At 43.9% G+C, this 12,028-nt stretch overlaps 1 protein-coding gene across 1 annotated transcript; it reads left to right on the plus strand.

Moving 5' to 3' along the window:
- The first annotated feature begins 5,681 nt into the window (after positions 1-5,681).
- On the plus strand, positions 5,682-11,726 carry LOC135982389 (chromatin assembly factor 1 subunit A-like). The gene is made up of 2 exons (XM_065588880.1): positions 5,682-10,062; positions 11,127-11,726. Exons 1-2 carry the CDS (start codon positions 9,639-9,641, stop codon positions 11,396-11,398), a joined length of 696 nt encoding a protein of 231 aa, XP_065444952.1. The 5' UTR covers positions 5,682-9,638; the 3' UTR covers positions 11,399-11,726.
- The last annotated feature ends 302 nt before the right edge of the window (positions 11,727-12,028 follow it).

A 12,028-nucleotide genomic window follows, 5' to 3' on the forward strand; every position in this document is an offset into this window, starting at 1 on the left:
CATATATCACGTGGTAATTCAGAACTAAGTAGGTTATTACTACTGTAAATCGCACCACAATCATGTCAAGCTGTTCAGTTCTCTTGCACATCCTCAGTTTTCATCTGATTCCAGTCAGAATACATAATACAAAAAATCACTGAGTTGATTTTTAACTTCATGGGCTGGAGATAAACAGTGGCAGAGCCAGAGTACACTGTCTCCTCTATATCTTTCTCTCCACAATGACATCAATTTATTATAGCACAGACTTCAGGAGAGTCCCCGAGTCTATAAATCACCTGGGTACATTTTAGCAGTCATATTACAATCTCAAAATCTGCAAGATGACAAATTACTAAGAAGAAGACCTATTATGTGAGCACCAAAAAATCAACATTAACTCCTCAAATGTTGCTAGTACTGTCCAGTGCAGATAGATACTCAGTTTCATGTGTTTTCCCCTGGCATGGCAGTGCACAGCATGAATATTGGGCCCGTCATATATATGCTCTTTACATTATACTGGGTGAAAAAGTGTGACCTGAGCACAGAACAGGGAGCCATCAGTTCCCGAGTTCTAGACCTCACTGATTCTATACCTAAACCTTCTGTGACCTTGGACAAGTCATCTAACTTCTTTAACCCTCTGTCAAATGGATATAATTACCCACCAATAGGATTATTTAACTGATACATATACCATATTTTAATGATGAAAAAGTACCACCTAATTGCTCAGTATTTGCTGAAGTATTGTAATACAAATAGCATTACATTCACAGGGCTTGATGACACTTTGTGTAACTAATTAAAAGCTGGGTGGTTGTACAACTATTTAAAACACCTTATCAATTACACAAGTACCACCTACATTCATAAAGACACCCTCTAAACACATTAACATCTCACAATAATTTATGCTTAAAATAATAAAAAGTCCAACAAAATAAAATGTAATCCTGATGTTAAGTTTCAAATATAAAACAGTTTGCTGAAATCAGGAAGCAATTAAAACATACTGTTTTAAAAAGTCCTTTATAGCAAGATACTTTTTATAGTTCTATGTCTGCTTTCTGGAGGGTGAGCCACAGTTCAGGCTTGTGCAGGAAATAACAAATGGTATTAAAAATGAAAAACAACTGCAGCTGTTTTCAGAGGGAGGAGGGTTTACCCAAATCCACAATGGAAAGCTTCCTCTCCCTCTTCCTCCTACCCCTGCCCAATACATGCATATTCTATTAAGATTGACACAAAGTGTGCTCTTTGTATAGAGGATATGATTGTGCACCACTACCCCAATTCAAAGTTAGTCTCCCAATCCTATCACTGTGGTGCTAAGGAGCCCCACTTTCTTTTTCTGTTAATAATTAAATGACTGCCAGCTCTACTTCTGAAGAGATCTGATTATAGTACTAAATGTGAAAATCACACATAATCAGAGGGCCATCTGTATTTCCTCTTTATTTTTTCTCCTTTAAAACGTATCTCCCATCCATATCAGGAGTCAGCACTTTCTAAGAATATATGTTTGTGGTGTATATTTTACTTGAAGGAATCCCTTCAAAAATAAAAGAGCTTTTCTAGTTTAAAATGAATTGTACTTAGTATTGTATCTAGTTACAATAATGTTATGGTGGAAAATGTTAATGGCTGCCATCAAGCAGATCTTTGATCTATAGACAATCACAGACCTGGTTAGCGCTGATGGATGTGCTAAGCAAAGTAAGCTCCTTTATGTAGTGAGATAGCTGGAAACAATAGAAGCCACTGCCCAAGGCCCTGGGCCACATGGCCAGGCCGGATCACAAGCTAAGCGGTGTGGGCTGAGTGGTTTCCTGTTTGCGAACAGAGGCTAAGGGGATTGTTTGGCAAGCTCTGTATATATTAGAGTACAAAAGCAAGCAAATTGCAAGAGAGGCAGTCATAAGCATAGCCCTGAGAGATAGCAGAGAGACAGAGCTCCTTGGGGTACAGAACTGACTGGAGGGGTACACTTGGAAATTGATAGTCAGGGTACTTCCTGCTGCTGTTTTTTTGTACTGTGTTCAGAGAAACAGCTTTTAGTAAACAAAGAGGATCATTGCAAAGTATTTATCTAACTTGTAATATCCATTTCTCCTCCTAATGGAAACAATCCTATAAGGCTCCAAATATTGGCTAACCACTTGGGCCACAGAAGCATGTAGCAAGACGGAGTGGCCTCCCTCTGATGCTGACAGGGAAGAACCGCTCCCTTCACCCTCGTGGGCAGAGCCAGGATGGGACCACCCCTTGCACCAGAAGCAGGGGGCGGAACAGGAAGGATAAGAGGCAGGGCCAACAGCTCAGTTCAGGGAGAGCCAGGAAAGAGTCAGACACTGCTGCCTATCCACCATAGGTCAAACAGCCTGCATTTGTTTGCTGTCTGCCCAGCCAGGGAGCTGAGCCATAGACTGCTTCTGCTTAGTCACGCCAGAGGGCTGAGCCTGTCCATGCTTGCTGCCTGCCCCAGCCAGAGGGCTTGAGCCTGACTGTGGTGGTTGTCTGCCCCAACCAAGGGGCTGAGCTAAAGACTGCTAATTGCCCAGTCCCAAGGGGGAAGGGCCATAGACTCTTTACTGATTTACTGTGCTAATCTCCTGTTGATTGGTTCTCAGCCGCTAGGTAGCGTAGCGAGGCAGAGAGGTCTCCCTCTGATGCTGACAGAATGTTGAATTGAATTTTGCATTTAGAGCAGAGATTATCTTTGTTATGCATGAAAAATACAACATATCATACCTGAAATTACAGCCCTTACTTTCTGAGTTCAGAATTAATTTTCTGAGCATTTACAAATAAATCTTTTAATTCGTTTTTTAAAATTAATTAGATGTTCTTAAATAATTTTAGCACCTGGTGTTGGCTATTTTTGTTTTTGTTTTTTGCTTTTTTTTTTTGTCCCTAGTAATCTTCGTAACAGAATAATGTAGACTCTTCAAACTTCTTATGTCATTAAAAGTCACTAAAATCTTGTGCCTTGTCTACATTTGAAAAATTTGTTTAGTATTAATGGTAATTTTTAAATTCACAATTAAAAGTTTCTTCTTTAGCAGAGCTGTTACATAATCTTATTCTTCAGAAAATTCCACAAAGAACTGCCATCTTTCAAAATGGCTGCCCTCTCCTACTGTTCTCCATGGGAGGGAGGCCATGGGCTGCCCTCATTCAAAATTATCTTCTCAAAATAACCACCACCTCCTTTTGTCCTTAGTGGGACTAACACAACAGGCTGCCATCAACAAAGATGGCCACTGCCACCATTCACCTACTCTTCACAGTGTTCTTCTCTACCTTCTGACAGCATAGGGGACTACTGTTTTCCCTGAGGACAACTTGGCTGTGACCATTTTGAAAGAGAGCAGTTTAACTGCGGGAAGCCTATGACCTCAGTCCCATTGAGGAAAATTATGGATGCCAGTAATTTTGAAAGGGTACAATTCTTCATGAGTTTCTCTGAATTGAAAAGACATGTTAAAGTATGGAAATGCAGTTAGGGCAGCCAAACCACCTTTACTTTGCCCTGTAGTGACAATATGAAGAAGGGGGAAATATAATGTGTCTTTAAAAAATCAGTTTGATCTAATCTGGGATGACAAACACTAAAATGCCTTTGTAATCTTATGGTTATTGCGTGGTATCATTATGTCCCTGTGATGTATTTTTATCCTAAATTACTGCAATGTACTCTCACCCTTAACTCCATCTTAACACAGTTTTTGTCTGAAAATTATATTTAAATGTTCAGTAAAAAAAAAATCTTTATTTAGATTAAATATTCCCATACTGTCCTGTATTGCTGTACTGTACTGACTATTGTGCCCCAGGTAAATTAAAAAGAGGAGAATGTGCCCTATTCTCATTTACACTAGACCCTTTTACCCCATTCTGGTAGTGTAAAAGAGCCTTAAGTGGGAGTAAATCATTTACTCCCACTTTAAGGCCCCTTTCAAATGGCAAAGCAATGTAAAAGGCCACAGGTTATGTCTACACTGGGATAAAAAAAAACGCAGCTGGCCTGGGTGTGACAGAATACACTCTGAATTCACACACTATGTACTATTGTAATAATCTTTGTACTAGGTATGCCTTGTGAGGTATCATTTGAAACCTCATAACTTGCTGATCAGTAATATCCTGATAAAATATGTGTGGCAACATTTTATGTGAAGTGATAAAATCCCCCTGTATGATGTTTACAACACATGTTCCAAACCCCACAGCCCTGCCTAGGCAGAAGCCAGCTAACAGGTCTGTCCTAAACAAAGGAATGTGTGCTTGCCTTAATTTGCATTTAAGCAGTAAACAGAGTCATCAAACAAAGGAAGCTCAAACAGGTGAAAACAGCCAGCAGGGAACATCCTTCCACATAGACTCCTTGTCTCTTGGTTCTCAGCTGGAAATGCTGCGGGACTGGAACTATAAAAAGGAGGGGCAAAGACCCCCAAGAGAGCCCCCCCTCCCTGTCCATTCCATTCTCTGTACCTGAGAAGAAACAGGAAACAGCTGTTGGACTCTGGGGGGGAGGAGGGTCCTGACCTGAGGAGTCTGATAAGTAATCTTGCTGAAAGTATGTGGTGAGAAATTTTGCTTGAATTTAATATAGTTTGTTAGGCACTAGAAAGCATTTTATCTTTATTTTTTTTCTTATAGCCATTTCTGACTTTTATGCCTCGTTACTTGTACTCACTTAAAATCTATCTCTCTGTAGTTTATAAATGTGTTTTATGGTTTTATCTAATCCAGTATGTTTAAACTGAAATGTCTGGGTAACTCTATTTAAGAGAACAGGCTAGTGTATATGATTCCCTTAAAGGAATAACAGATTTTATATATATGGACGGTCTAGGAGAGGGCTGGGCAGTACAAAACATACATTTCTGGGGGAAAGTCTGGGACTGGGAGTGCATTGGGATCACCCTGCAGTATAACCAGGGCTGGTGAGAGCCAAGGTGTGACTGGCGGGCTGCAGTTACACAAACACGTCTGGGAGTAGCCTTCATACTGATGACTGGTTATGAGAAGTACAGGTTGGAGACCACAACAGCAAGGCATTGCAAGGCACACCAGGTTACAGGGCAGGGGTGACACAACCCCCCCCATTGGTCTGCATTGTACCCTGGTATGTAACATCCCAAGTCAGCTGACTCGGGCTTGTGGGTTTTGGGCTCTGGGTCTGAAAAACTGCTGTGTAGGTGTTCAGGTTTAGGCTGAGCCTGAGCTCTGGGACTCTGTAAGAGTGGAGGATCCTGGAGCTTGGGCTTCAGCCCATTCCCAAACATCTATACAGCAATTTTTAGCCCAGCAACCCAAATCTCACCAGCCTGAGTCAGCTGACTGGGCTGGCCACGGCTGTGCCACAAGGCTTTTATCCCCATGTAGACATACCCTTAGTGCAGGGATTGGCAACCTTTGGCACGCGGCACACCAGGGTAAGCATCCTGGCGGGCTGGGCGGGTTTGTTTACCTACCGCGTCCACAGGTTCGGCCGATCGCGGCTCCCACAGGCTGGGATTCACCGCTCCAGGCCAATGGGGGCGGCGGGAAGCAGCATGGGCCGAGGGATTTCCTGACTGCCGCTTCCTGCCGCCCCCATGGCCTGGAGCGGTGAACTGCAGCCAGTGGGAGCCGCGATCGGCCAAACCTGCGGACATGGCAGGTAAACAAACTGGCCCGGCCCACCAGGGTGCTTACTCTGGTGAGCCGCATGCCAAAGGTTGCCGATCCCTGTCTTAGTGTAAATAATATAAATCAAAGGAAAAAGGGTCATGATGGAATAGGACCAAGTATTGGGATTAAACTGGGAGTTGTGAGGATTAGGTAGAAGGGACTGTTTAAGTGGGTGTATCTGAGGAACAGAAAATGTCTGCTCCATGTGTTGTTTTATTGCCTCAGAGCACTAGGGTCCATCCATGACGTACCATCCATTAAAAGTGGAAACCCCTCAACAGCTGGCATGGTTATGTAACAGATAACTTTTAATGCTAGGGTTAGGATGATTTTCTGACCATGTGAAATATTAAGGAGACAGATAAGTGTGGCTGAAAAAAAGGTTGATGAAAGTGAGCTGTATTTTTAAATTTGTATTTTCCAGTATTTTATAGCCGCACAGAGGTGCATAATACTTTCCAGACATGTAAGAATAGACTGGCCTTACTCTAACCTAATGGCATGACCCTGTAGTTTCTTTCCTATGCTACAAAAGTGATCCACTGATTTTTATGGGACTACTCATATACGTAAGGCTTACTTTCATTAGTAAGATTTGTAGGGCTGCCTCCTAAATTAGAAAGAACACAATGCAAATAATAATGGCATCATAATGTATTTGAAGCTATTTTTCTTCCCCAGTATCAGACTTTAAGGATGAAGAAGGAATTTTCATGTTCTACTAAAAAGTTCAAATACACATTTTTAAAATAACACATAGGTCTGCTGCTGCTTACATTTAACACCATGCACACAAGCTAAAAGATCCTATTGGCTCTTCTTTTTCTCATGTAAAGCTTCTTAGATTTTGGAAACTACTCTTTCTTCCAACTTAGATTTTGCATTCCAACTTTTCATCCAAATGTCTTTCTATTTTAGCTCCAAACTGCAGCTAAACAAAATATCTACAGAAAATCTTTGCATAACTTTTTATTACAGCTTTAAATGCGTTTTTTGTAATTGCTCTCTATTATGGAAATAGAGAGCACAGAATTGATTACTGCAGCTATAAATCAGTTTTCTGTTTTTGATAATCTAATGCATTTTTCAAGGGTTGCTTTCTCTATTTGGCATCCTCATAACGTCTCAGTTGGCACGCAGCTTTGCAGTCAGTCTCATTCCTTTCCCCCCACTCCTTGCTTCTTTCACAATATTGAACGGGTAAAAGAGTTTAGATTCCAAAAAACATTCTACCTGGTGAACACTCTAAAGGCTCATCTCTAGTCCTTGACATTTTCATGATCCACAGATTAAAAACAATTCATTTGTATATTACATGGACAGATGAATGAATGTGAGTGTAATCATAACAATTCATGTGGGTATCCTGATGGGCTAACTTGAAATTCATCCCGGGGGGCATTGGAGGTGGGTTTGGCTAATAAAGAACTAAAAAGCAGTCTCAGCCATTCTTCTCAAGTATTCTGACAATCTCACCTGCTTTGAAAGCATTTTCACCCAAAGCAACAACAACAAAAAAACAAACTGTAGTCTTGAACCATTCACATAGAAGGAAACTTGCAGGGCTAAATCTGTCATTTTAATGAGTCACAGGAGGAGTGGAAGTGGAGGAACAAATTAAAAACAACAGTTTTTTTTCTCCCCCCACAAAAGAAAGTGAGAATAGTTGCAATTTCATTTGCTTTTAAAGCACAGCACTTGGTAATAAATGTCCCCTGCAAATGTGCTGAGCAAACACCTCAGCATTCATCAATATGCAGGAGCTGTTTATTGCCTCATAAACTTGGAAGCAAGTGATATTATCTCTTAAATCAATGGCTGTGTGGACATCCTTGGCACACTAGGAGAACAGTACATCCCGACAACGCTGATACTAAAATTAATGGCTCTAGTAATGACTGAAAGGTGCTTAGTCACTGCTGAAAAAAGTTAGTCTCAGTGCTGAAGTATGCATAACATACTTAATATATGGACCATATGATTGTATGTGTGTGTGAGAGTAGCTTTAACAGGGTTAAAACTAACCACTTCGTGCTGTCTTGATTTAAACATGAGTTAGTCAGCCAATATGGAAAGGGCCAAACTCCAGTTTAAAGTCAAATTTATGCTAAAATACCGTTTCTAAATTCTTTTGAAATTTGGTTTGCCTGGTGATGCTGTGTTTGACTTGAGGGATGAACTTAACTAGTTTAAACTGAATAGAAGAGTCCATAATTTTTTAATGTAGGGATAGGAAGCTGGCCCCTTGCACATACTTTATTTAAGGTAGGAAAGCAATGTGTAGGGCAGATTGTGATGAGGTTCCAAGGAGGTCTGTAGGATCAAGGGCTCTGTGCAGATATCCACAGATAGTGTGACGTTCTCCCCTGTGCAGAGGGCAAGTGCAAGGGCTATGCACCACTTAAATCCTGTTTACAGGGCTTAAACTGGATTTACGTGGTGCATAGGCCTGGTTCAGTTCCTCTGCACAGGGGTGTATTTCACCTATAGTGCACAGTTACAGCAAGCTAGTACAGGAAATAATATTGCTTTGCAATTCCATAGCATCCTCCCTCTGATTTATAAACATTAACTAATTAATCAACACCTAGATGTTCCTCAGTGGCAGTTTCCCATGTAAGAACTGTCCCAAGCTGATCCTGCTTAGATTATGAAATCCGACTGGATAACAGCACAAAAAAGTAGGGCTTGGGCACATTACATTAGTCCAGGGGTTCTCAAACTTCACTGCACCGCGACCCCCTTCTGACAACAAAAATTACTGTATATACTCATTCATAAGCTGAATTTTTTTAGTAAAAAAGGAAAGCACCAGAGAAGGGGGTCGGCTTATGAATGGGTATAGAGAGGGAGCAAGGAGAGGCAGCACAGCCAGAAGGGAAGAGGCGGGGCCAGAGTCTCTCCACTTCTGGCTATGCTGCTCTCCCCCCAGCCTCCGAAGCAGCTGCAGTTCTGGGGCTGGCAGGCTGCAGCCGAGCCACTTGGCCCCACCCCCCCGTAGCAGGCTGTGGCTGCGCCGCCCGGCCCACCCTGCTGGAACATGCTGCATGTCCCCCAGGAGTGGGGGACCGAAGCCTGAGCCTGCCCGAGCCTCACTGCTCTGGGCAGGGGGGCCAAAGCTGAAGCTCAAGGGCTTCTGTCTAGGCAAGGGGCCTGCAACCTGAGTCCCACCGCCCAGGGCTGAAGCCCTCAGGCTTTGGCTTCAGCCTGGGCAGTGGGGCTCAGGCTTCAGCCCTGGGCCACAGCAAGTCTAAGTCAACCCTGGCAACCCCATTCAAAGGGGATTGCGACCCACAGTTTGAGAACCACTGCATTAGTCTACCTCACTGATAATTTCTTTATTGCTTAACTAATTTTTTTCTTAATATATTTTATTTAAAAATGCCAGTATTTCTCTTAACCAATATAGTTAAGAAATCTTTATAGTTAAAAGACGAGTGTAGTATTAGAGGATTTTTTTAAAAAGGGAGATAAAGGCCTGGTCTACACTATGACTTTAATTCGGATTTAGCAGCGTTAAATCGAATTAACCCTGCACCCGTCCACACAACGAAGCCATTTATTTCGAAATAAAGGGCTCTTAAAATCGATTTCTGTACTCCACCCCGACGAGCGGAGTAGCGCCAAAATCGATATTGTCATTTCGAATTAGGGTTAGTGTGGCCGCAATTCGATGGTATTGGCCTCCGGGAGCTATCCCACAGTGCACCATTGCTGTCCAGAGCGGTCACAATCTGAACTCTGATGCACTGGCCAGGTAGACAGGAAAAGCCCCGCGAACATTTGAATTTCATTTCCTGTTTGCCCAGTGTGGAGAGCACAGGTGACCACAGATAGCTCATCAGCACAGGTAACCATGCAGGCCGATAATCGAAAAAGAGCACCAGCATGGACCATATGGGAGGTACTGGATCTGATCGCTATATGGGGAGAGGATTCAGTGCTAGCAGAACTTGGTTCAAAAAGACGAAATGCCAAAACTTTTGAAAAAAATCTCCAAGGGCATGATGGAGAGAGGCCACAATAGGGACTCAGATCAGTGCCGCGTGAAAGTCAAGGAGCTCAGACAAGCCTATCAAAAAACAAAGGAGGCAAACGGTCGCTCCGGATCAGAGCCGCGGACATGCCGCTTCTACGCCGAGCTGCATGCAGTTCTAGGGGGGGCCGCCACCACTACTCCAATTCTGACCGTGGATTCCGAGGTGGGAATAATCTCAACAGCTACACCTGAGGATTCTGCGGATGGGGAAGAGGAGGAGGAGGAAGAGGAGAACGAGTTTGCGGAGAGCACCCAGCACTCCGTTCTCCCCAACAGCCAGGATCTTTTTCTCAGCCTGACTGAAGTACCCTCCCAAGCCAGTATCCAAGACCATGACCCCATGGAAGGGACCTCAGGTGAGTTTACCTTTTAAAATATAAAACTTGTTTTAAAAGCAAGCGTTTTTTAATAATTACTTTGCCCTGAGGACTTGGGATGCATTTGCGGCCAGTACAGCTACTGGAAAAGTCTGTTAACGTGTCTGGGGATGGAGCGGAAATCCTCCAGGGACATCTCCATGAAGCTCCCCTGGAGGTACTCCAAAAGCCTTGCCACAAGGTTTCTGGGCAGTGCAGCCTTATTCCGTCCTCCATGGTAGGACACTTGACCATGCCATGCTTGCAGCAAGTAATCTGGTATCATAGCCTGACAAAGCCTGGCAGTGTATGGTCCCGGTGTTTGCTGGCATTCAAGCAACATCCTTTCTTTATCTCACTGTGTAATCCTCAGGCGAGTGATATCGCTCATGGTAACCTGGTTGAAATATGGGAATTTAATTAAGGGGACAGAGGTGGCAGTTCCTACTGGGCTGTTTGCCTGTGGCTGAAAAGAAATCCTTCCCTGCAGTTAGCCAAGCGCGGGGGGGGGGGGGGGGGTAATTGGCCCTGAGTTTTTGTTTTTCGTGTTTGGCTAGAAGGGATCTTCCCTGATACCAGCCATGCGGTGGGGGGGATGGGTAAAGCGATCATCCCAGAGAATTCATGGCAGGGTGGGGGGTGTTACTTTGGTTCCTGCAGGGATCTTCCCTGATACCAGCCACATGGTGGGAGGAGGGATAAAGCAATCATCCAGAGAATTGGATGGGGGGGCGGGTTAGTTTGTTTTCTGCTGCTGAAGGTTAACAGGAAAACCGCAGCACTCAACGGGCTTTGCTTGGTAAGTGGGAAAAGAGGGCGCAGAAGCCGAAAGACAATGGCTTACCATGGCCGCATGCAAGCCGAATTCTGTTGCCCGGACCTGCATCTGTGATCTCTAGCAGCAAAGCCACAGGCACTCAATATTAAGAGGCAAAATGCGACCTTGCACAGAAATCACATGTGCTATGTAATGTGAATAGTGTTGGTCACCATGAAAGAGTATAAGAATTGTTCTGCAAAATGTATCTTTTTAAAAAATTCTCTCCTTTTTTCCTTCCCTCCAGCAGCTGCAAATTTTTCAAGCCTCCCTCCTCCGTCCCAAAGGCTATCTCAGATAAGGCATCGGAAAAAGAAGACGCGAGATGAGATGTTTGCAGAAATCATGGAATCCACCCGCAGTGAAAGAGCTCATCTGAATGAGTGGAAGGACAGGGTTTCAAAGTATAGGAAAGAAGCCAGTGAACGTGAGGACAGGAGGGACCAACATGAGGACATGAGGGACCAACGTGAGGAGAGGAGAGACGCTCGAGATGAGAGGTGGCGGCAGGAAGATTAGAGGAGGCAGGATGCAATGCTGGGACTGCTGCATGAGCAAACAGACATGCTCCAGCATCTGGTGGAGCTTCAGGAACGGCAGCAGGATAACAGAGTGCCGCTACAGCCCCTGTATAACCCCCCTACCCCCTCACCATGTTCCATAGCCTCCTCACCCAGACGTGTAAGAACGTGGGGGGGGAGGCTCCGTACACCGTCCCATTCCACCCCAGTGGACAGCCCAAGCAAAAGGCTGTCATTTTTTTAACCTTTTTTAGTGGCCTTTTCCTTCGCACCGATCCTCCTCCCAAACCCCACCCGGGTTCTCTCCCTCTTTTTATAATCAATTAATAAAGAATAAATGATTTTTAAACGATAGTGACTTTATTTCCTTTGAAAGCAAGCTGGGGGAAGGGGGAGGGTGGGTTCCTTACAGAGAATGAGTCAATAAAGGGGGCGGGTTTTCATGAAGGAGAAACAAACAGAAATTTCACACTGTAGCCTGGCCAGTCATGAAACTGGTTTTCAAAGCTTCTCTGATGCACAGCGCTTCCTGGTGTGCTCTTCTAATCGCCCTGATGTCTGGCTGCGCGTAATCAGCAACCAGGCGATTTGCCTCAGCTTCCCACCCAGCCATAAAGGTCTCCCCCTT

The sequence above is a fragment of the Chrysemys picta genome, chromosome 3 (assembly GCF_011386835.1).
Source record: "Chrysemys picta bellii isolate R12L10 chromosome 3, ASM1138683v2, whole genome shotgun sequence".
NCBI classification, from domain to species: Eukaryota; Metazoa; Chordata; order Testudines; family Emydidae; genus Chrysemys; species Chrysemys picta.